The sequence below is a fragment of the Ammospiza caudacuta genome, chromosome 30 (assembly GCF_027887145.1).
Source record: "Ammospiza caudacuta isolate bAmmCau1 chromosome 30, bAmmCau1.pri, whole genome shotgun sequence".
NCBI lineage: Eukaryota > Metazoa > Chordata > Aves > Passeriformes > Passerellidae > Ammospiza > Ammospiza caudacuta.
The window spans coordinates 2411896-2435441 of NC_080622.1; the positions used below are offsets into that span (position 1 = coordinate 2411896).

A 23546-nucleotide genomic window follows, 5' to 3' on the forward strand; every position below is an offset into this window, starting at 1 on the left:
TGGGAAATCACCTGGACACCCCATGAAACCTTGTTCCAGCTGGGAGATACTCCCAGCCCACCCTGCCTCAGTTTCCCCACCCACCACAATCCCAAAGCAACTCTTGGGCTGCCCTGCTGTCCCCACAGATCTTCTGGGAGGATGGATCATGTTGGGGTACTGGGACCCCAGGAGCTCTGACTGTGTCCTCAGCTCCTTTCTGGTGGTGAATGAGACAGCCCTGGACACAATTCCTGCTGAGCAGGAGGGGATGGGGACAGGGATGGGGGTGGGAATGGGAATGGGGGTGGGAATGGGAATGGTGATGGGAACAGGGCCAGGATGGGAGTGATGAAATGTTGGGGTGGGATTGGGGGCAGGGATGGTTGTGGAGATGGGAACAGGGACGGGGAGGAGATGGGGACAAAGAAAAGCTGGCAATGGGGATAGGGATGGGATTAGGGACAGAGATGGGGTTAGGGACATGGACAGGGATAGGGATGAGGAGGGGATGGAGATGAGGATGGGGATAGGGATAGAGCTCACCTGTGCCAGCAGGGATTCAGGTGGCACTGCCTGGTGCTCCCATCCTCCTGGGGGATCTGCTGGGCCCAGCACTGCTCCTCTGCCTGTCCCTGCTGTCATCTGTCTCATCTGCTGCTTCTCTGCCCCTGTCCCTCTGTCCCCAGCTGTGCCCACATCTTCAGCTCCAGGGCAGTGCCTGCCCAGCACATCTGCAGCAGCTGTGACGCTGGGCTGGAACAGGGCTGGGCTGGCACGGGGATGGGCTGGCACAAGGATGGGATGGCACAGGGAGCTGCAGGCCCCCTGTGACCGTGTGTCTGTCACAGGCTGCACATTTGCCATGCCAGACTCCTGGTCAGCCATGTCTGGCACTGCTGCTTTGTCCCTGTGGCTGCTTTGAGCTCCTTCACCCGCACTGGCCTCTCCTGCTGTTCCCAGAGTGTTTGGGATAAGGAAACTGGGGGTGGAGCTTTCCTCCTTCCCAGCTTTTTGTTCCTCTCGCTGATTCCCCCTGCTCAGGATGAAACACAAGGTTTTTGTGGGGTCCTTGCTGTGGGAGCTGGCAGGGGTCTGCGCCCCCTTCACAACTTCCCCCAGCTGGAGCATCCCCAGCAGAGCAAGGAGCTGCAGACTTTGGTGTGCCCCTTCCTCTCCACCAACCCCCTGCTCCTCTGCCCGGTGAGTCAGGGTGGCCCAGGGCAGGGCTCAGGTGCCCCCACCACCCCAGGGGGCTTCCAGAAGGTTCCCTCTGCTCCTCCCCCTCCTCCCCAGAGCTCCTCTGCTGCTGGGACTGTGCCTGGAGTGAGGCTGAGCTCGGCTGCTGCCACCGGCTCCTCTTTGCACTGCTCACCGCCTTCCCCTGCCCATCCCCTGCCCCAGAGCCTTGTGCTGCTCTGGCTGCACCCCTGAGCAGCAGCCCCTGGTGTCCCCCCAGTGCCACCACTCTGTCCCCTGAGCAGCAGCCCCTGGTGTCCCCCCAGTGCCACCACTCTGCCCCCTGAGCAGCAGCCCCTGGTGTCCCCCCAGTGCCACCACTCTGCCCCCTGTCCCCTGAGCAGCAGCCCCTGGTGTCCCCCCAGAGCCACCACTCTGTCCCCTGTCCCCAGAGCTGCCCTTGAGCAGCAGCTGTGGGTGATGGCCTCAGCCTGGCAGGACACAGCCACCAGCTATCCACATCTGTTCTGTGCTGGGCAGCTGCAGGGCATCTCTGTGATGTGTGCACGTGCCAGGCTTGGCTGTGGGGCCACCTGAGCCCCACCAAGACCCAAAGCACCTTGGGCACTGCCCTGTGGGCAGCAGTGCCATCCTCAGAGCCTTCATGTGGCCTTGCCCAGCCCCTGGTGGCTCTGGCAGCTCCTCAGGGGTTCCTGCGGGCACTGGGCACCAGAGGGACCCATGTGAGGGGCTGGGCTGCAGAGCCTGGCAGGGCCCAGCACCCTGGCAGCTTCTTTGGGGTGCTGTTGGGTGTCCTGCAATGTCCCTGTCCCGCAGTGTCCTTGTCCTGCAGTGTCCCTGTCCCACAGTGTCCCTGTCCTGCAATGTCCCTGTCCTGCAGTGTCCTTATCCTGCAGTTTCCCTGTCCCACAGTGTCCCTGTCCCACAGTGTCCCTGTCCTGCAATGTCCCTGCCCTGCACTGTCCCTGTCCTGCACTGTCCCTGCCCTGCAGTGTCCCTGTCCTGCACTGTCCCTGCCCTGCAGTGTCCCTGTCCCACAGTGTCCCTGTCCCACAGTGTCCCTGTCCTGCACTGTCCTTGTCCTGCACTGTCCCTGTCCTGCACTGTCCCTGCCCTGCACTGTCCCTGTCCCACAGTGTCCCTGTCCTGCACTGTCCTTGTCCTGCACTGTCCCTGCCCTGCAGTGTCCCTGTCCTGCAGTGTCCCTGTCCTGCACTGTCCCTGCCCTGCAGTGTCCCTGTCCCACAGTGTCCCTGTCCTGCAATGTCCCTGTCCTGCAGTGTCCCTCTCCCAACTCCCTCTGCACCCAGTCTATGCCTCAGCTCTTCAGTGCAAAGATTCCATGAATTCATCCCATAAATTCCATTCTCCAGCAGCAATTCCATGAATTTGGGGTCCCCACACAGGACCCAGCAGTGTAAGCATATGTGAGTCAAGGTTAATGAGTAATTAAGGTGGTTTGTGATGAAATTCCCGGGCAGGGGTGCATGGATCAGCCCTGCTGCTCCCCAGTAACCCCAAATTGGGAGAAACAATTTTAAATTAAACTGGGATGGTGATGGGGCAGCTCTGGGCTGGCAGCAGGACCTGGGGGTTACAGCACCTCCTCCTTGGAGCCTGGGGGGCACAGGAGGGAACCCAGGATGGATGGGATGGCGTGACACTGAGCACATCCCAAATCCCCCCAACCCACCCACCCACACCCCAGGCTTGGGGAGGAACTGGCTCTACATTTGCATTTATTTCATTCCAGGGCTAACAGAAGGGTGGGAGGGTGCAGTGTAGGGGTGTGGGGCTGGCAGGGGGGGGTTCCTGGAGAGCTCGGCCCCCTCCCCAAGCAGGGCAGGGCTCACACCAGCCCGTAGTAACGCCGGTACGCCTCCTGCAGCCCGATCTGATCCGCCAGCTCGTCGCAGTCCGGGTTGAGCTCGCAAACCTCGCGCTTGGCCTCCAGCGGGTCCGGAGGGGCCCCGGGGCCGCTGCTGGGGACAAAGGGACACAAAGGGACACCCGGGGGCTCTGGGGGGTCCTGGGCCAGCAAACCGCCCCCGCTGCACCCCGCCATGCTCACCTGCCGTGGCCGGCATTGCGCTTCTGCCTCTGCACCAGCTCGGCGCTGGCGCGTCTGGAGACGAAGGCTGCAGGGACAGGGGGGTCAGGGGGGTCCTGTCACCTGTCCCCTGTCCCCTGTGTGTGTCCCCGTCCCCAGGCTCACTCACCTTCAGAGCTGGGCGAGTCCTTGGTGCTGGCAGAGCCATCTGTGGGTGGCACGGAGGGGCGGCCGCGCTCACAGCGTGTCCTGCTCTTCCCTCCCACCCTGCTCTGCTCTCACCCCACTCTTTTTGGGGCTCACATCCCTCCCTGAGACCCCCCCAGTCTGCTGAAGGATGTCCCGGTTCCTATCTCCCCACTGAACCCCCGTGCCCCCCAAAGCTCAGCAGAGTTTTCCCAGTCCCTTTGCTCCCTCCAGGGCCCTTCCCAGGGCACAGAATCACTCCCAATGTCGACAGAATCACCCCCAGGGCCCACAGAATCACCCTCAGGACACAGAATCACCCCCACGGCACAGAATCACCCCCAGGGCCCACAGAATCATCCCCAGTGCCCACAGAATCACCCCCAATATTCACAGAATCACCCCCAGTGCCCACAGAATCACCCCCAGTGCCCACAGAATGATCCCCAGTGTCCAGAATCACCCCCAATATTCACAGAATCACCCCCATGGCACAGAATCACCCCTAATGCCCACAGAATCACCCCCAATGTGCACAGAATCACCCCCAGAGTCCACAGAATCAGCCTCAGTGTCCATAAAATCACCCCCAGTGTCCATGGAATCAGCCCCAATGTGCACAGAATCACCCCCAGTTCCACAGAATCACCCCCAGTGCCCACAGAATCACCCCCAGTGCCCACAGAATCACCCCCAGTGCCCACAGAATCACCCCCAGAGTCCAGAATCACCCCCAGTGCCCCCAGCAGCCCCAGAGTCCCCGTACCTCTGCGGCACAGGCCGAGGGCGAGCAGGGCCAGGAGGGTGAGCAGGACCAGGGCCCTCATGGTGCCTCCCTGAGCTGGGCTGAGCGCAGCCCCGGCTCCCTGGGTGCCTTTATAGGGCCCTGTGGCCTTGGCAAGGGGGGCCCGGCCCCACCAGGGTTATTTGCAGCACATCCGCCACGGCCGGAGCTGCTGGCAGAGCTGGCAATTGTGGTTTGGGATGAACCCGGTGCCCTGTGCCCGGCCAGAGCCCACAAAGGGAGGCAGGAGTGGCCCCAGGCCAGGGGGGATTTGCTGGTGGGCCCAGCCCTGCCAGGCTGGCAGTGCCCAGGCCCCAAGGGATGGGTGAGGGGGCACTGGGGGCTCCTTGCTGCAGTCCCAGCACCCCAGAATCATCTTCTGCAACACGGGGAGACTTTCCTGCCAAAACCTTGGGGTTTTCCCAAAGGGAGGTTGCTGGCCCAGTTTTGGGGAGCAGCAGGTGCTGCTTTTGGGCACCCCTGGGAGAGGGTGAGAGGTGCCCATTGCCTTGGTCCCTGGCAGATGTTGTGTTACAGACAGGGTGTCACAGACATCTTTTATGAAATATCCTGTCCATAGGATTTTTCCTCCTGAGAAGCTGGGAAGCCTCAGGAACAAAATGTAAACAATGATTATCTGCTGCTGTAGAATGCAACAGGTGCATCTGTGATCGGTCTCATGTGGTTGTTTCTAATTAATGGCCAATCACAGTTAGCTGGCTCAGACTCTCTGTCTGAGCCACAAACCTTTGTTATCATTCTTTCTTTTTCTATTCTTAGCTAGCCTTCTGATGAAATCCTTTCTTCTATTCTTTTAGTATAGTTTTAATGTAATATATATAATAAAATAATAAATCAAGCCTTCTGAAACATGGAGTCAGATCCTCGTTTCTTCCCTCATTCTCAGACCCCTGTGAGCACGGTCACAGTGAATTCCCCCATGGACACACAGCCCTTCCAAAACTGCTGCAAGGTGAATTGTAGCTGTGATATTTTCTGAAAAATCCTTTCCTTAGGATTTTTCCTCCTGAGAAGCTGGGAAGCCTCAGGAACAAAATGTAAACAATGATTATCTGCTGCTGTGGAATGCAACAGGTGGAGCTGGGATTGGTCTCATGTGGTTGTTTCTAATTAATGGCCAATCACAGTCAGCTGGCTCAGACTTTCTGTCCAAGACACAAGCTTTTGTTATTCATTCTTTCTTTTCCTATTCTTAGCCAGCCTCCTGAAGAAATCCTTTCTTCTATTTTTTTAGTATAGTTTTAATGTAATATATATCATAAAATAACAAATCAAGCCTTCTGAAACATGGAGTCAGATCCTTGTCTCTTCCCTCATCCTCAGACCCCTGTGAACACCATCCCAGCCAGGGCACTCACAGCCCCTGAATAACATTCCTCTTTCACATCCTGACCTTTTTTTTTGATCCTGTAAATCCCAGCCCTGCCTTTGGGGCAGACAGAGCTGCTGAAGCAGAGCCTTTGTCAGACAAAGCCATAAAACACAGAGTACGTGGGCCAAGAGCACAGCAGGAGCCAAGCTGGGAAGAACAGCCCCAGTTTATTGAGGAGATTCCAGCACAGAGAGGGGAGGCAGAGGGGAAATGCTGCAGCCACTCTGCAGCTCTAATTGCTGACAGAGGCTGGGCTGTGGTGGAGCAGCCACTGCCCCATCGCAGCTGGGCACAGGGCAGGAACCCTGGAGCTGTGCCCTCAGAACCTCTGCAGGTGCAGGGGACTCTCCTGCCTCCCTGGCCAGCCCCAGCACAGCCTGTCCCTGCTGGAGGAACACTCACAGGTGGGGCTGTGCCAGGGAGATCCCTTGGCTTCCCCAGCCCACAAACAGGAGAGGCAGCAACAGACAACTCTGGGTGGGGAAAGCCAGTCTGGCTCTGGAAGGTTCCACAGGAAAAACAAACATGAAAACCCTGCGCTACAAAGCCACAAAGCGGAGGCAGGGCTGTTCCAAGCTCTGCACAGATCCCTGGGAGGGGACCAGGGCTAGAAAACAACTTTAGAAGAGACGGTAGAAGGAATGGTAAAAAGGAACTTGGGGCAGCAGCTGCTGCCACATCTGCAAGGGCAGTGAGCACAGGGACACTGAATGAACCTGCAAACAAAGGCAGGAGCCTTGGCTGTGACCCCAGCAAGCCTGCCCTGGGGCTTAAGGCACTGAATTTTGTCTAACACACAGCTAAAACAGCTACAAACCCCCAAATGTGGCTTTGGAAACTGGAACCAGGCCTGTCACAGCACTGAGTGCAGCAGATGAGAGCACAGACACACTTTGTGATGTCCTCTGCCTAGCTGAGTGGAAATAGAGAATTGCCACCCATTTCCAAACATACCAATGTTGTTTTTTTTTTTTTTTTGGTTTTTTTTTTTGGTTTTTTTTTTTTTTTTTTTTGTTTCTTTTGTTGTTTTTTTTTTTTTTTTTTTTAATCAACCCATGCCAGTCCAGCAGCTGTTCCAGTCCCTCTGCAGTCTCCAGTGGCCTGATGGGGTGATTCTCAGTGCACACACCTTGTCCCATCAGTGCTGTGGGATGATGAGCTGTCTCAGCAGAGCCTGTGGGACATCACTGGAGCTCCTGGAGTGCCATGATGAGCTCTCGTTGCTCCTTGGTGATTGCCTGGAAGGAACACAACCCACAGAGCTCAGCATGGAGCCTCTCCCACCCTGCCACACTCAGGGTGGAATGTTGGCACACACTGCTGTCCCCTGCATGTGCAGAACACAAAAACCTCCTCACCTCCCCTGGGACCACCCACACCCCACCCACTGCACAGGGAAAAGCACCTGAGACCTCCAATGTCCACACTAAAGTTTCAGCAGGACTTGGCTGCTGGGGAGGTCCTGGGGAAGTGGAGGATTTGAAAGTCATTCCAGAGCCTCGTTCTCCAGGTGCTGTGAGAATGAGGTTGGGCTGGGTTGGTTTGGTTGGTCTGGTGGGGTCTGGTTTGTGTTGGTCTGGGTTGGGTTGGTTGGTTTGGTTTGTGTTGGGTTGGTTAGTTTTGGTCTGGTCTGGTTTAGGTTGGTCTGGTTTGGGTTGGTCTGGTTTGGGTTGGTTTGGTCTAGTCTGGTTTGGTTTGAGTTGGTTTGGTCAGGTCTGGTTTACCTTGGTCTGGTCTGGGTTGGTCTGGTTTGGGTTGGTTTGGTCTGGTTTAGGTTGGGTCTGCTTTGGTCTGGGTTTGTCTGGCTTGGGTTGGTTTGGTCTGGTTTTGGGGTGGTTTGGTCTAGTTTGGGTTGGGTTGGTTTGGGTCAGTCTGGTCTGGTTTGGGTTGGGTCGGCCTGGTTTGGGTTGGTCTGGTCTAGTCTGGTTTGTTTAGAGTTGGTTTGGTCAGGTCTGGTCTGGGTTGGTTTGGTCTGGTTTGCGTTGGGTTGGTTTGGTTTATGTTGGGTTGGTTAGTTTTGGTCTGGTCTGGTTTGGTTTGGTTTGGTTTGTGTTGGGTTGGTTAGTTTTGGTCTGGGTTGGTTGGGTCTGGATTAGTCTGGTTTACGTTGGGTCTGCTTTGGTCTGGGTTTGTCTGGCTTGGGTTGGGTTGGTCTGGTTTTGGGGTGGTTTGGTTTAGTTTGGGTTGGGCTGGTCTGGTTTGGGTTGGTTTGGTCTGGTTTTGGGGTGGTTTGGTTTAGTTTGGCTTGGGCTGGTCTGGTTTTGGGTTGGTTTGGGTCAGTCTGGTCTGGGTTTTCTGGTGTGTTTTACCTGCCAGGCCTCCTGGCGAGCCTGGATCACCTGCTGCAGCTCTGCAATGCTGTCCCTGCCCTTGAGCACCTCCTGGGCCAGGCTGCTGCTCCTGTGCTGCCTCTCCTGCAGCGCCCGGCGCAGGTGGGAGCGGTGGCGCAGCAGGAACGGCACCAGGGCGCTGCGCACGTCCCGCGCCGGGACCCCGCTGGGCCGCCTGCAAGGGAGCATCCAGAACACACAACACACCCTGCCCCGGGCTCCCAGCATCAGGGGGGTGGGAAAGATGCAAAATCAGGGCTCAGAGATCGCAAAAATATCATCAGAGCTAAGCAGCAGCCATGAGATTGGTCAGCAGGAAAGTTATAGGAGAAGTAGAAAAGGACAAATAGAAGAATGGTCTGTGTATTGACATGTCGCAGATATCTTTTTATGGAAAATCCTGTCCTTAGGATTTTTCCTCTTGAGAAGCTGGGAGGCCTCAGGAACAAAATGTAAACAATGGTTATCTGCTGCTGTGGAATGCAACAGGTGCATCTGGGATTGGTCTCATGTGGTTGTTTCTAATTAATGGCCAATCACAGCCCAGCTGGCTCAGACACAGAGCCTGAGCCACAAACCTTTGTTATTCATTCTTTCTTTTTCTATTCTTAGCCAGCCTTCTGATGAAATCCTTTCTTCTACTCTTTTAGTATAGTTTTAATATAATATATATAATAAAATAATAAATCAAGTCCTCTGAAACATGGAGTCAGATCCTCGTCTCTTCCCTCAACCCGAGTCCCCTGTGAACACAGTCACATTAACAGAGCATTGCACCTGTACTTTTGTAAACTGGGAGGCTGCAGAGTGTGGGAGCAGCCTTGGGGAGATGGCCTGGAGTGTCCTCCAGCAAGCCTGGCCTTCTGAGGGGGCTCAGCACATCCTCCCCTGGATTGGGGTAAAGCAAAGCACTGCTTTGCACCATCCCAACCCTCAGGGTGAGCTGGAGTTTCCTCCTTGCACAAATCTGCTCTAAGAGCCAGAGCAGATTCACAAGAAAAAAATAGAATAGAATAACTCCCTAAGCTAAAGAAAAGTATATCTACTGAGATATTAGGAAGTTCTAAGCTTAATCATGGGGGGCTCACCATATCATCCCCTGGACTGGGGTAAAGGATGACACTGCTCTGCCCCCATCCCAACACTCAGGGTGAGCTGGAGTTTCCTCCTTGAACACATCTGCTCTATCCAAGGGCCAGAGCAGATTCACAAGCATATTCTATTTGTCTAGAATAACTCCCTAAACTGCAGAAAAGAGTATCTAGTGAGATATTAGGAAGTTCTAGGCTTAATAATGGGGGGCTCATCATATCATCCCCTGGACTGGGGTAAAGCAAGGCACTGCTCCCATCCCAGCACTCAGGGTGAGCTGGACTTTCCTCCTTGCACAGATCTGCTCTAAGGCCCTACAGCAGATTCACAAGCATATTCTACTTGTCTAGAATAACTCCCTAAGCTAAAGAAAAATATATCTAGGGAGATATTAGGGAGTTTGAAGCTTAATAATGGAGCTCTGTGTGTTGTGTTTTAAGGCTCACAAGCAGGTATTGTATTTGAAATAAGCAAGCATTGTTTAACCAAAGGTACCTGTGCTGATAGTGGTTAGATAGAACTGCTGTCAATGTGCTTTTGCTTTGTGTGATTGGTCAAAAAACTTTTAAAGTGAGTTGTAACATTGAGTTCTTGGTCTGCTGCCGGGGATGTGAGCTGCTGGCATCTTCCCATTGTCATCACCATGGAATGAGACTGATGCTGGAAAATAAACAGCTCAAGCAGCAGTCCCATCCTGTTGGTGATTTGTACATAGACCCTGGCCAGAGATGCTGCCCAGCACTGGTCCCACACAGCTGCAGAGCTGCTGCCAGCTGGGATCAGCTCTGTGGCTGCCACAGGGAACCCAGCACAGCCAGAGCCCCACTGGAGGGCACAGGGAGCTCTTCCCAAAGCCTGGCCCTAAGTGGGTGCTTGGAACATGAGGATGTCCTCACCCCCTCAGCACAGACACACAAAATCCTGTGTTTCTGGTCAGTCCCCAGTGTCTCCAGTGTCTGCTGAGGCCTGAGCCAGGGACACAAAGAGCACACAGGGGGACTCTGCTGTGGGACAGGTGCTGTGCCCAAACCCCCCAGCTCAGTGGCACTGACCTCCCTGCACTAAGGGAGTGAGTGGAAATGGATCCTGGACTCAGAGAAGCACAGATTAAACTGATTTTTGTGTGTTTTAGGCCCAGTGACACTTCTGTAAAGATACAGCAGCTTTCAGACTCTCCCTTACAGCAAAACCACCCCCCAGCCCTGGCCATCCATACCACGCTGGCTCCTCCCGGTCCTTGGCCTCCTCCACGATCTTATCCAGCAAACTGAAGAGTCCCTCCAGATTCCCTTCATTCTTCACGTCCTGGATCTCCTCCTGTGAAGGAAGGACATGAGCTGAACAAACACAGGCACCACTCTGCTTGTGAGCCTTGGCTGGTCAGGGAATCAGGGAATTGTTTGGGTTCAAAGGGACCTTAAAGCACATCTCCTTCCACCTTCCACTACCCCAGGCTGCTCCAAGCCCTGCCCAACCTGGCCTTAAATTCTGGGCACCCTGTGCCAGGCCCTCAGCACCCTCACAGGGAAGAATTCCTTCCCAATATCCCATCTAACTGGGGGAAGCCATTCCCCTTGTCCTGTTACTCCATCCCTTATTCAAAGTCCTTCTGGCTTTGTCCTGGAAGAAAAGCTGGAATCGTGGATGATGAATACCCTGTGAATCACCATTTCTGAGGGTATTTAACAGATGTGTGGATGTGGCACTCAGGGACATGGTTTAGTGGTGGCCTTGGCCATGCTTGGACTCCAAAGTCCCAGTGGTGTTTTCCTGAACGATCCTACAGCTTTTTCTGGGGAAGGCAGAACTCCAGAGAGCAGCCTCAACCTTCTGCTTTACATTTAGGAAATATATTTGCTGCTCTTAATATCAACCTGCTCAGCATTTTTCCACTGCCCCCGGGTGGCTCCCCTGCTCACCTTGATGGACGTCTGGAGCTGGGAGATGAACTGATCGTAGATGCTCCTGGTCAGCTGCGGCTGCAGCTTGTAGAAGCAGCGGTAGCAGCTGACAAACCTCTGGTAGCTGCAAGGAGGGCAGGATCAGAACCGGAGCCGGGTTAGCGATGGGGATGGCGGCAGGGCTGCTCCCGGGGGTCCGGGCGGGCTCAGAGGCACGGCACGGCTGGGACTGGGGGCACGATGGGGCCGGGTCGGGCCAGGCTCAGAGCCGGGCCCGGGGCTGCTCCCGGGCGTCCGGTGGGCTCAGTGTCACGGCACGAGTGGGACCGGGCTCACGGTGGGGCCGGATCAGGGCTAAGCTCAGGGTCAGAGCCGGCTGCTCCCGTGGATCCGGTGGGCTCAGTGTCACGGCACGGCTGGGACCGGGTCAAGCCAGGCTCAGAGCCGGGTCCGGGGCTGCTCCCGGGGCTCCGGTGAGCTCAGTGTCACGGCACGGCTGGGACCGGGTCAGGCCAGGCTCAGACCCAGAGCCGGGTCCGGGGCTGCTCCCGGGGGTCCGGTGAGCTCAGTGTCACGGCACGGTTGGGACCAGGCTCACGGTTGGGACCGGACCAGGACCAGGCTCAGATCCAGAGCAGGGTCCGGGGCTGCTCCCGGGGGTCCGGTGAGCTCAGTGTCACGGCACGGTTGGCACCGGGCTCAAGGCTCCCTCCCCACCCTGCAGACCCCCGCTCCCGCCTCACCTCCCGGCGGCCACCAGTTTCTCCAGGAACGTGTCCACCACGGCGCTGAACACCTGGGCGCGCCCCGGGGCCGCCGCCGGTACCGGCTCATCCCCGCCATCGGCCCCGCCGCCCTCGGCCCCGCCCGCGCCGCCATCGGCGCCCGCCGCCGCCGCCATGGCCCGGTGCGCCGCCGCCACCGCCGCTGTCCATTGGCCGGGGCGCCGGGCCCCGCCCCTAACGGCCGCCAGCGCGGGAACGGAGGCGGGAACGGAACGCGGAAAGAACGCGCGGGAACGGAGCGCGGGAAGAACGGAGCGCGGGAAGAACGCGCGTGGCACGGGCGGGGTTCGCGCCGCTCGGCGGGGCCGCTCCCGGTCCGAACCAAACCGCGGCAAAAACACCGCGGCGAGAAACTGCCGCCTACCGGAGCGGGGCTGCGCCCGATCCGAACCGAACCGCGACAAAAACACCGCGGTTTTTGCAGAAACTGCCGCCTCCCGGAGCGGGGCTGCTCCCGAACCGAACCAAACCGTGACAAAAACACCGCGGTTTTGAAGAATCTGCCGCCTCCCGGCGCGGGGATGCGCCCGGTCCAAACCAAATCACGATAAAAACACCGCGGTTTTTGCAGAAACTGCCGCCTCCCGGCGCGGGGCTTCTCCCGGTCCGAATCAAACCGTGACAAAAGCACCGCGGTTTTTGAAGACACTGCCGCCTTCCGGAGCGGGGATACGCCCGCTCCGAAGCGAAGCAGCGAGACAAAACCGTCCTTCTCTCCCCAGTGCCCGCCCTGCCCCCCAGTGACTTTGAGTGAAATAAAACGATCAAGCCTGAAGAATTCAAGGAGAAAAGAAGAAACAAAGTTCAGCTCGGTTAGAGAATAAAAAAAGCGACATTTCCCATGTAACAGCCAAGCAGGAGCCAGCCCGCGGCTCTGGGTCACGGCTGCTTGCAGGCATTCCAGTGCTCCAGCCGGTTCTCCCTCAGTCACTGAGTTCTCAGGCAGCTCACGTCCCTCTCCTAGTCCAAAGGCTAAGGGTGAAACCCTTCCTGTGACACGACAAAAGCAGCAGCCTCCCCATGCGTGGAGAGCCGTGTGCTTTCAAACGCAGGCACCAAACTGAAGGTCTCTCAAGTTTATTAGTTGTCAAGAACGTTGCTGGTTACGAGAGGAACATTAAGTTTGACAGTGTCTCCCCACACTGGTGCTGCCACCCCTCTGTTCTGCACACTGGGACTGGCCCTGCTGCACCTGGCAGAGGCTGATCGTATTGTTCCTGTTCATATCAGTGTTAACATCCTGCTGCCTTGTGGTTTGGGGTGCTGTTGTTCTGCTTTTCAGAGCAGAATCTATTATTAGAGCAAGAGCCGACTGGTGTCAACTTTTAAACAACAAACAGGTGACTGGAGCAGGTGCAGAAGGTGCTGCTCCAAAAACTCCACCAGTGGCTCCAGCATCCAGTGCCTTTCTGAGCACTGCAAGAAACAAAACTGGCATGAAGAGGGCTCTACCCACAGCCCCATCACAGCACTGCACCTTGGAATCAAGCAGAGAAGTCTCTCCCACCTCAGCAGCAGCTGCACCACTCTCCATCTCCAGCAGGCAGGGACATCACTGGGATGAAGGGCAGAGCCACACCTGGTGAGTCCCTCAGGAAGAGACAGCCAAATGGAGCCCAGCAACAGCCACGGGTCAGCAGGATCAACACCTCAACCAGAATTCCTGGTTATGGCAGAAGGGGAATGGAGGTGCACCCCAAACCTCCCCAGACAAGCACCACGTGTGGGCTGGCAGCATGAAAGGCAAATCTCAACCACCAAGAGCAGCAGAGTGCAGTCAAACAACCCCCTCCCTCCCCTCCCCAAAAAGCAGCCTCTGGTTTCATCCCCCTGAAGTTTTCACCTGGTAAAATACACAGGCCATAGCTCAGGCTTCTGATCCAGCAATTGTGCAAAACATTATCCTTGCCCTTCCCAAACTGGAAGAGCAGAATTGAAACTCATGAAGTGAACCATCACTTCTTATTCAATATAAACATGCCTGTCAGGTTTGAACTGGATCAAAAGCCAGCACAAGGTTTTTCCTTCCCCACATCCCATCTAATTGTAGCTCAAAGCCCACTCAGTTCTCATCCAGCTGCTGGCAGCACCACGATCAAACACTTCCAAACTGCATTTCTGGGCTTAAACTAACTAAGGTGGGAAGTGGCCACAGCCACTCTGAACATGCAGGATTGACACACTGAACGAGGCCACAGGACAACCATTCAGTACCCCAGGAATCAGAATAAGCTTCCCTAAAATAAAAAACAAATTAAATTACAACAGATTAAAAACACAGGTTAGGTGTCAAAACTGCCATCAGCTAATTCCAAACAGCCAGCTCAGCTCCTCACTTGCTGTCAGCCAGCTTGCTGTTTGGAGGATGAGAGACAGGGAACATTTTCCAAGAATATACAAAACAAGTATGTAGATCTATTGAAAACGCAGGAAATCAGGTCTGAAGTGGTTCCAGGTTACTCTTGTCTCACATCTTCTAGAAATAAAAGCAGGTAATTGGAGAAAGTCACTTGTCTGTTTTCTGCTTCCAGCTTCCCACAGCACAACTGCCACTAGAGACATCCCAGCAGAGGGTCCTGCTGCAGGCTGTGAGACTCCTTGGAAGTTTGGCAAAGATGAAAATAATTTAAAGAGAATAAACTGGCTTTTTGCTTAAGCCATACGTCTTTAATTTAAAGAAAATAAAAAGGAATTACTAACTTGCCAGGATGCATTCACACACCTGGAATGGACTGTTCCAGGCAAAGAGCACTGCCAAAGGTCACAGTTGAAGCGAAACCAGCAGCAGAACCATTGCATGACACTCAGATCTAAAGAGGTGAAGTGCAGCTGCTTCTGCATCTGCCTTGTGCTGTGAAACCAGCTGGAGACAAAGGTGCAGCAGCTGCGTGGCATCCCAGGCTCTCCCCTGCAAGAGTCCAAACTCAGAGAGGTCTCAGGAAGGTTCTCCTCCCCCAGCTGCCTCTACCAGTGCCTTGAGTCCACCAGCTCTGGGCGCAGGCTCAGCTTCTTCAGCGTTTCATAGCCCACCACGATGACGATGGTGGAAGGAGTGGCCGAGATGATGCGGGCAGAGAGGCCTTTGGTCAGCCCCCAGGGACCTTCCTCTGCAATGAGCTGCTTGAAGGTGAGAATGATGGAGCTCTTGCCTTCCACCTGCAAGGCCAGAACAAACACTGCCAGAGCTGCCAGACTCCATGCTGAGCTGCTCTGGGGCTCTGCTGCAACTGAACACTCTGGAGACAACAGATCAGCCAGTCTGATAGGCTTGGTCTGGTCTCCAGAACTCCCTGAGGAGGGCAGCAAGGAAAGCACAAAGTCCTAAGGAGGCAGCAGGAAGCACCTCTCCCTTTCTGAAGGGAAAGCCTGTCTGAGCAGGCCAGGCTGGCACTGCCAGCCCGGGCTCCTCTTGCTAATGCTGAGGGTTAATTAAGCAGCTGCTACCCAGGATGAAAGGCCCAGGGAGAGAAGGGAAACAGCTCACCTGAAAGCACAGAGACAAGAGAGCCCAGGCTGAACCCCACCCTGCTGTGTGCCAAACAGGCTGAGCTCTTACCTGGACCCGAGCCCTCACCACATCCATGGGGTTGGTGAGAGTGGAGGCTGTGGCAGCTGCAAGGGGCCCCGATATTGCTTGCAGAAGGAGGTGGGGGCAGTCTTTAGGAGTCAAACTTGAAAGCTGTTCTGGGAACAGGAGAGAGAGGAAAGTTTCAGACTTTTAGTGGTTGTTTATAATTTCCTTAACCCCACCCCCTAACTCCAGCTGATTTGCAGTGGGCGGAATCCCTGATTTCCAGCCTGCAGAATCTCCAAGTGGTGCTTCCTACACCAAGCAGAAAGCTGGCACAGCACAGGGAGCAGGACTCATCACACTGCTGGCTCCAGGACACTCCCCATGCTTTGTGCCACAGCCTCCCAGGCCTGTGGGGCAAACTGGACAGAATCAGCTTCCACACCCCCAAAACAGGGCATGAAAACCCCCACTCTCTTTAGAAGGTGGAGGAAGCCTTAAGACAAGGCTCCATTGGAAGGAGTCAGCAGAGATTTGTACAGAAAGCTGTCACTAATGGGCACAGTGTCCAGGAGATACCCTGGTTAGTGCTGATCCCAGATCTCCTCACTCTGCTCCTGCTGCCTGGCCAATTGGATTTGAATCTCCCACACTTTCATTGGTTGAAGTTGGACACAACAGTGTTCAAAAGCCCCATTTTTGGCAATGAGGAAGCCTGGCTGGCAGGAGGGACGGAAGCAGCTCTGTTTGAGACTTTGAACACCGACTGGAATCAGGGCCAGCAGTGTCCTTTGAACCCAAGGAGGGTTCAGGGACCCCAGCTGCTGCTCCAGGGACAGAGCACTGGGAAATGCAGCCAGAGCAGATTCATTGACAGCTGGGGTTTATGTTTCCCACCATCTCAATTCCCACTGAGAAGACAGGGAAAGAGCAAACACCTGGAAGCTGAGAGCTCTGGTTTCTCCATATCAGCTGCCTTTTCTTACCTGTCCTCCTCTGAGCCCTTTGGGCATGAAAATCTTACAGTTAGTACATTGGGTTTTGGTCTTATGAACAGCTGACAGGGACACTGATGGGAGCACTCCCACAAAGCACAGACCAACATGACAGGCTGCCACTGCCATTTAAATGCAGCACCAACATTTCCTCTAGCTACCAGAACACTGGAAAGCACACAGGACCTTGGAGACATCTGGATTTTGAAGAATCCTCCAAGATGTACTTTAGGCCCAGTACAGCAAAACCCAAAGTACTCATTGCCACCACCTTTTGGCAGAAATTAGGTAACCAGGCTCCTAAAAACCATGTGCAAAGCTGCAGGGCAGAAATCTAAAGGATCATCATAGGTAGAAATAAACCTCAGTTGGCCAATACCTTTAGTCTTTGGAAACACCCCAAGGAGTACAAGAACTGAGCAAGGGAGAAAGAACTTCCTGCTGAGTGCAGTTTTCCATCAAAAGACTCAGTGCCAATTTTAAAGTTGCCAAAACTGAAGCAAATCCAGCAAACCTGACAGAAATCCAGGGAAGATTTAGCCCTTGTTGGTTTTGCCATGAGATTTGTGGCTCTAAAAGTCCCTTTGCCATCTATGAGATTCCTGAGTTCACATGAACTGGAAGATGAACTATACTTACATGGTGGCTCCAAAATTCTGCCTTCCTCACTCCTGTGGAGAAGGCACTACTTGAGTTAAGTGGGAGAGAAAGTTAAAGCAGATGCATAAAGCCCCACTTGCTTGGAACCATCCAATTTGGAGTTCTATAGCACCTGGACCCCTTGGTCTGCATGAAACACTGCTGCTCTGATAAACTTCCACCCAATACCTGCAGAATTCCCACACAGCCAGATGCAGCTCCTTGGCTCAGGCCAGATTCTGCTCCCACCCCCAGAGAGAAAACAAATCCCGCTGAATCCACAGCACCAAGAGTTCATCCACGGGCTCCTGGCTCTCCTGGGATAAGACAGATTTCAAACCTCCTTTCACTTACCAGCATAGAAGTGGTAGAAGGGCCACCAGACAGCACTGTTGGGAATATAAGTGAGCAGCGAGGCCACATAACCCCGGTAGAAACCTCGAAAACCGTCAGCCCTGAAAATCTGTACAATGATATCCTTGGTTTGCCCAAAGACCAGCAGCCGCTTGCCATCTTGGTTCTGCACCTTGAACCTGCCCATGCTTTCCCCTTTCCTCTGCATCATGAGGTGCTGGGAGACCACATCGATGGGCACTGTGATGCTCTGGGCCACCAGGGAGGCCGAGCCTCCCGCCACCAGGGATTTGACGGCGTTGTTGTTGTTGTAGCGCGACACGTATTTGCGCGTGAGCTCGTAGGTGGTGACGTAGCACTGCCCTGAGATCAGCGTGAAGGTGTTCACCAGGAAGCCTCGGTAGAGCCCGGCCGCCCCTTCTGTCCGCAGGATTTTCACAAAGGCATCGAAGGTGCCGTTATAGAGGCTCTTGCCCTTCTGCACCTGCAGCCGCGTGCGGATGAGCGTGAAGGGGTAAACGCTCACGCGGATCATCATGGTCATGCAAATGCCAAAGACGTAGAATTTCCTTTTGTCCAGGTGCTCCCACTCGATGATGGGGATGTTGCGTTTGTCCTCCATGGCTCCTCGGAGGCAGGCAGGACAGGTCCAGGTTTCCCTCAAAGGTACAGAGCAGATCCAGGCCCTGCCTTCCAGCCTTGAGCAAGCTGGCTGCGAGTGCTAGCACCTGAAATGAGAGAGCCCTTGGGTAGAGGACAAAGCCCCGCTAGCTACAGCCACCCACATCACCTCACCCTTGGCTGACTCTCCTCGAGCACACAGCCATGATATTTTCTGAAAAATCCTTTCCTTAGGATTTTTCCTCCTGAGAAGCTGGGAGGCCTCAGGAACAAAATGTAAACAATGCTTATCTGCTGCTGTGGAATGCAACAGGTGCATCTGGGATTGGTCTCATGTGGTTGTTTCTAATTAATGGTCAATCACAGTCAGCTGGCTTGGACTTTGTCTGGGACACAAGCCTTTGTTATCATTCTTTCTTCTTCTATTCTTAGCCAGCCTTCTGATGAAATCCTTTCTTCTATTCTTTTAGTATAGTTTTAATATAATATATATCATAAAATAATAAATCAAGCCTTCTGAAACATGGAGTCAGATCCTCATCTCTTCCCTCATCCTGGTCCCCCTGTGAACATGGTCACACACAGCCAGCCTTGCACAGCACTGAGGGACTGTAACCTGCAGAGGCAAGGCCTTACCATGTGCCTGATGGTGACACCTTCAGATGTCACTGTGGCTGTTTTCTGAGCTCCAGCAGCAGCTCTCAGCACAGCCCAGGCTGCTCTGGGGAAAAGCAAAGCTCCTGTGCTTTCAGAAGCAGATGAGCAGCACACACACCTTTTAATGGGCACGCAAGATCAGGGATGGCCAAGCAAAGCAGCTTCTCCCCAGTCATTCCAGGTCTGTCGTGCTCCCACGTGTCAGGACATCACTTTTCAGTTCCAGGATCTGTACAAAGAAGAAAGAGACAAGTCCTTTTGTGTTCCTGGATTTCTTGCATGAATTAGACCCATTTCTTTGGGCACTTCCATTCTTATCTTCCTAAAGCTGGAGGGTGATGAGAAGAAAAGAACAACAATGGGAAAACAAGGCAAGACAGCCATGTAGAGTTGCCACATTGATGACCAAGATCCTGAAAATAAAGGGTTAAATCACAGCCCAGGATCTCTCTGCTGAGCTGCTTGTCAGCTACAAGAGCAAAGTTCACCCTCCATTCCAACTCCATCGCTGCTCCTGGGCTGATAACCCCCCTTCCACTGCTGGCTGTGGAATGGGGAGGATGAGGAGGGAAGGGCTGCTTCAGCTTCCCCCAGCCCCAGTTGCTGCAGCTCGTCACCATGTCCCAGCAGGCTCCTGGTACTTTCAGCTGCTGTAATTAGTAAATTAACTTGCTGCACGATTAACCAAGCTTGGGCTAAGGGAACCTGCACACAGAGCCAGGCAGCAGGAGAAGCACAGCTCAGAGAATCTCCCAAAACAACATGGAGCAGTTCACTGCCAGTAAGGCACATCAAATTTTAAAAAAATGGGATGGCTGAACTTTTGGGAAAGGGTGTGCCAGGGAGCCCTGGTGCCCTCATGCATATGAGGGCTTGTGCTCTTTTGTTGGTTGTGCCCACAGCTCACATCCTCACTGGATTTGTGCAAAACCTGTTTACAAAGAGTAAAAAGACATGTTGAATTTTGAAAGAAAAGTGTTTGTAGGATTTAATTTGACCCTTCCACTTAACTCCAGATTAAATAATGGAATGACAAAATGATCTGGACTGCAGCTGGACCATAACTTGTATTCCAGGCACTGGCAGTGCACGAGCTGAACTGCTGGAGAGCAGAGCCAGAGCAAGGAACAGGAACAAGGGAGCCAAAACCTTGATCTGAAAACAGAACCACCAAGTGAGAGCTCAAAGGGATGGGGCAGCCAGCAGCACACACTGATCTGGGGGCACTTCACTTTACCATGACACATCAGTGCCTAAAGGAGCTCCAAGGGACAGGGACCTGGGACAGGACAGGACACAGGGAATGGCTTCCCACTGAGCAAGAGCAGGGTTAGGTGGGACATTGGGAAGGAATTGTTCCCTCTGAGGTGTTCCCTCTGGCACAGAGCCCCATCCCTGGCAGTGCCCAAGGCCAGGCTGGACAGGGCTTGGAGCAACCTGGATAGTTGAAGGTGTCCCTGCCCATGGGATGAGATGAGCTTTGAGGTCCTTCCAACCCAAACCAGTCTGGGATTCTTAGGGAAATGTCTCAACACTTCAGGATTGATGAAGAACTCACCCAGGCCAGAGACATTCTGTTAGAAACACAGTAACAAAACAACTGGAAGTTGTTTACCTCTGGCACAGAGAAGAAATTGCAGTTATGAAATTAAGGCAGAACAGGGGTGGGTGTCCCATTAAGTGACCATTTCATTCCCCATCGGCCAACAAAATATTTGCTGAACAGGAGAAAACAGCATTACAGGCTACCACAGCTCCTGCAGGTGGACAGAGGAGTTAAAAACACCCAAAATTCCACTTTTTTACATTGTAAAAAAGTGTAAAGAGAACTACACTTCACCCTTCCAGCTAATTGTCCTGGCAACTAAGGCACAACAAACACCCCAGCCTGGATTGCTGTAGTCACAATCACAGCCCTACTGGGTTTGCTAATACTGACATGATTTGACACACAAAGCTTCCTGCACAGGAATTATCTGTGCACAGCACCTATGAAAACACCACTTGGTTCTTGTTAGGAGTCCCACTAGCTTAATATGTCATTAAAAAAAATTAAAATAGACTCTAGCCAATGTGATTCCCTGGTGAAGCCTGAGGGTTTAGTCCATACTCCAAATTCCTCTGCCACCACCATGGAATTTGAGCTCCCCACAAAGGAAAGGGAAGGGCTGTAAAAAACATTCTCATTACTGCAATATGGAAAACAAAACAAAAACAACAATAATAATAATAATAATTCCTTGATCTTTATTTAGTTTTATGTGCTTTGGGTTCAGAATTTCAGCTACAACTTCTTGAGGAAACAGCTGTATTTTCTCTGGACTCTGACCAGTAACTCCTCTCATTCTGAATTAGACAAAGCCACTTTAACCCCTTGGCTCTGAGGCACTCAAAGTCCCTCCTGTGTGGAAGCAGGAAGGGATCCTGGCAGCTCCAGGGATGAGCAGCATGGCTGCAATTCTTTCTTTGCCAACATAAAAAGCATTCATTTTGCTCAGAGCATTTAATCTTCCAGAAATTTAGACCATGGCCTTGCTCAGAGATCCCATCACACTCATTAAGATTTGATGATCTTTCAAGGAATTTTAGAGAGACTGATATAAAAGTCATGGTTACATCTCCTGAGAATTGACCTGCCCTCCAAAACAAGTACAAGCACACCACAGCTCACACATCCTTAAACTCTGGAGCAGCTTCTGTGCCAAAACCACCCCTCAGTGGTTCCTTCCCACCATGCACAAACAGCATTTCTTGAACTTCTGCCTGGAAATGCAAGCAGGGGGTGCCAAGCAGGGCATCCCTGCTCCTGCTGTCTCATATGGGCACAGCCTCAGTCTCCCACACACAGAACTCAGTACAAACCCCCCCAGTTCATGTCCTTTAATGCCACCCTGTCAGTCTGGTCCCCAAACCGCTCGTTGCTGCAGCTGGAGCTCAAGATGCTTCTCTGGCAAACACAGACAGGGCTTTGTGTGCCCCAGGCAGGGATGTGCCCTGCCCAGCATGCTAATGCCTCAGCAGCAGCCTGGGAACCTTGTGCAGCCAGCCCTGAGGCTGCCTGGCACCTCCAAGGGCACAGAATCACACAACAGCCTGAGCTGGACAGGGCCCAGCAGGGCCAGCTCTGCAGTGAATGGTTCACTTGGGGATGGAACGCTGACCTTGGGGTTATCAGCACCACATCAGCTCATGGAGCTGAGGCACCACGTCCAGCTCATGGAGCTGAGCTGAGGCACCACATCCAGCTCACCACATCAGCTCATGGAGCTGAGGCACCACGTCCAGCTCATGGAGCTGAGCTGAGGCACCACATCCAGCTCACCACATGCAGCTCATGGAGCTGAGGCACCACATCCAGCTCATGGAGCTGAGGCACCACAACCAGCTCACGGAGCTGAGGCACCACATCCAGCTCACCACATCAGCTCATGGAGCTGAGGCACCACATCCAGCTCTCTGAGCTGAGGCACCACGTCCAGCTCATGGAGCTGAGCTGAGGCACCACAACCAGCCCACCACAACCAGCTCACCACATCCAGCTCATGGAGCTGAGGCACCAGATCCAGCTCACCACATCTAGCTCACTGAGCTGAGGCACCAGATCCAGCTCATGCAGCTGAGCTGAGGCACCACATCCACTTTATGGAGCTGAGGCACCAGATCCAGCTCACTGAGCTGAGCTGAGGCCCTACATCCAGCTCACCAGATCCAGTTCATGGAGCTGAGCTGAGCTAAGGCCCCATATCCAGCTCAGCACACCAGCTCACTGAGATGAACTGAGGCACCAGATCCAGCTCACCGAGCTGAGCTAAGGCCCCTCATCCAGCTCACCACACCAGCTCACCGAGCTAAATCCGCCCGTCACACTCACCCCGCGGTAGGATGGGATCCAACCCCGCCAGGGAGGCAGTCCTGGCTCTCACCCCGGCACAGCTGTGGCTCTGTGAGCGCTGTGGCAGCGGCGCTCTGGGGACAGCACTGCCCTCCCCAGCACCCCCGGCCCGGGGCAGGACCCCCCGATCCCACCCCGGGTGAGACCCCCTCCTCCGACCACAGGAGCTCGGCCGAGCTCTGGGGCACGGAACAGCGGCGCAGCTCGGTCCGGGATCCGCTCAAGGTCACTGCGGGGCCGGACGCGTGCCCAGCCCCGCGGCTCGGTGTCCCCGCTGTCCCCGAGCCGCCGAGTCCCTGCAGCCCCGGGGGGCTCCGGCCGCTCTCCCGCCCAGCCCGGGGAGGGATTCCCCGCTGCCCCGAGGAGGGTCCTGGACCCTCCAGCTCCTCTCCCCGCCGCCATTCAAGCCCGGTCCCGCCTGCCCCGGGGGTCTCACCGAGGGGGCTCCGGGCCCTCCCCGCCCGCCCCGGGACCCTCCGGGCCTCTGTCCCGGGGTCTTTCAAGGCCAAAGGGGCTCACACCAACCCCCTCCCCGCTTTACGTGCGCCCCTCACCAGCCGCCCCCTCTCCTCCACCTGCCGCCCTCCCGCCCAGCCGCGCCGCCTCCACACCTGCCCAGACCCCGCTCGGCCGCCGCCGCCCGCACCGACGCCGCACCGGGCCGGGCCAAACCACCACCGTCAGGCCGTGCCGCACCGCGGCTGGCTCGGTCCAGGCCTCGCCCCGGCCCGGCCCCGGTCCCGGCAGCCGCTCACCTGACGGCGGCGGGAGGGAGCCCCTCGGAGCCCCCGGCCGGGCCGGCCCCGCCGCCCCATGGCCGCTCCCGGGCCGGAAGTGACCGGCGGCGTCAGCACCGGAGAGCCGCCGCCATCTTGGGAGCGGGCAGAGGTCGCACCGGAAGTGGCCACGCGCTTCCGGCCCGCAGTAAAGAGGGCGGCCGGGCCTTAAAGGGACCGCGCCGAATTACCGCTCTTAAAGGGCCAGCGGCTGGAGAGGGAAACAGCACGGGGGCACCCACAGGAGGGAGTGATGGCTGTGAGAGAGCTGTTCCCCGCTTCCCGCTCTCTCTGCGCCTCGCTGCAGGTGGACACTGCACAGGAGTGCCTGTCCCTGCACACCCACAGGTGTCTCTGCACGCCCACACATGTCCCTGCAGGCCCACGAGTGTCCCTGCACA

At 55.1% G+C, this 23546-nt stretch overlaps 3 protein-coding genes across 4 annotated transcripts; all 3 read right to left on the reverse strand.

Annotated features, from left to right (window-relative positions):
* Window positions 1–2932: 2932 nt before the first annotated feature.
* Window positions 2933–4251, reverse strand: BGLAP (bone gamma-carboxyglutamate protein). The gene is made up of 4 exons (XM_058821899.1): window positions 4182–4251; window positions 3399–3437; window positions 3251–3317; window positions 2933–3158 (listed from the first exon to the last, which is right to left on the reverse strand). The coding sequence occupies exons 1-4, from the start codon at window positions 4240–4242 to the stop codon at window positions 3029–3031; spliced, it is 297 nt and encodes a 98-aa protein (XP_058677882.1). The 5' UTR covers window positions 4243–4251; the 3' UTR covers window positions 2933–3028.
* Window positions 4252–5341: 1090 nt separating this feature from the next.
* On the reverse strand, window positions 5342–12048 carry PMF1 (polyamine modulated factor 1). Its single transcript, XM_058821717.1, has 5 exons — window positions 11659–12048; window positions 10934–11039; window positions 10231–10331; window positions 7902–8097; window positions 5342–6830 (listed from the first exon to the last, which is right to left on the reverse strand). The coding sequence occupies exons 1-5, from the start codon at window positions 11814–11816 to the stop codon at window positions 6777–6779; spliced, it is 615 nt and encodes a 204-aa protein (XP_058677700.1). The 5' UTR covers window positions 11817–12048; the 3' UTR covers window positions 5342–6776.
* Window positions 12049–12771: 723 nt separating this feature from the next.
* SLC25A44 (solute carrier family 25 member 44) lies at window positions 12772–23260 on the reverse strand. 2 transcript variants are annotated; one of them, XM_058821682.1, is made up of 5 exons: window positions 23125–23260; window positions 18596–18706; window positions 17200–17927; window positions 15257–15384; window positions 12772–14856 (listed from the first exon to the last, which is right to left on the reverse strand). In XM_058821682.1, the coding sequence occupies exons 3-5, from the start codon at window positions 17819–17821 to the stop codon at window positions 14665–14667; spliced, it is 942 nt and encodes a 313-aa protein (XP_058677665.1). In that variant the 5' UTR covers window positions 17822–17927; window positions 18596–18706; window positions 23125–23260; the 3' UTR covers window positions 12772–14664. The 2 variants fall into 2 exon arrangements, with proteins under 2 accessions (XP_058677665.1, XP_058677666.1); XM_058821683.1 differs by having other exon boundaries at window positions 22981–23190.
* Between the last annotated feature and the right edge of the window lie 286 nt (window positions 23261–23546).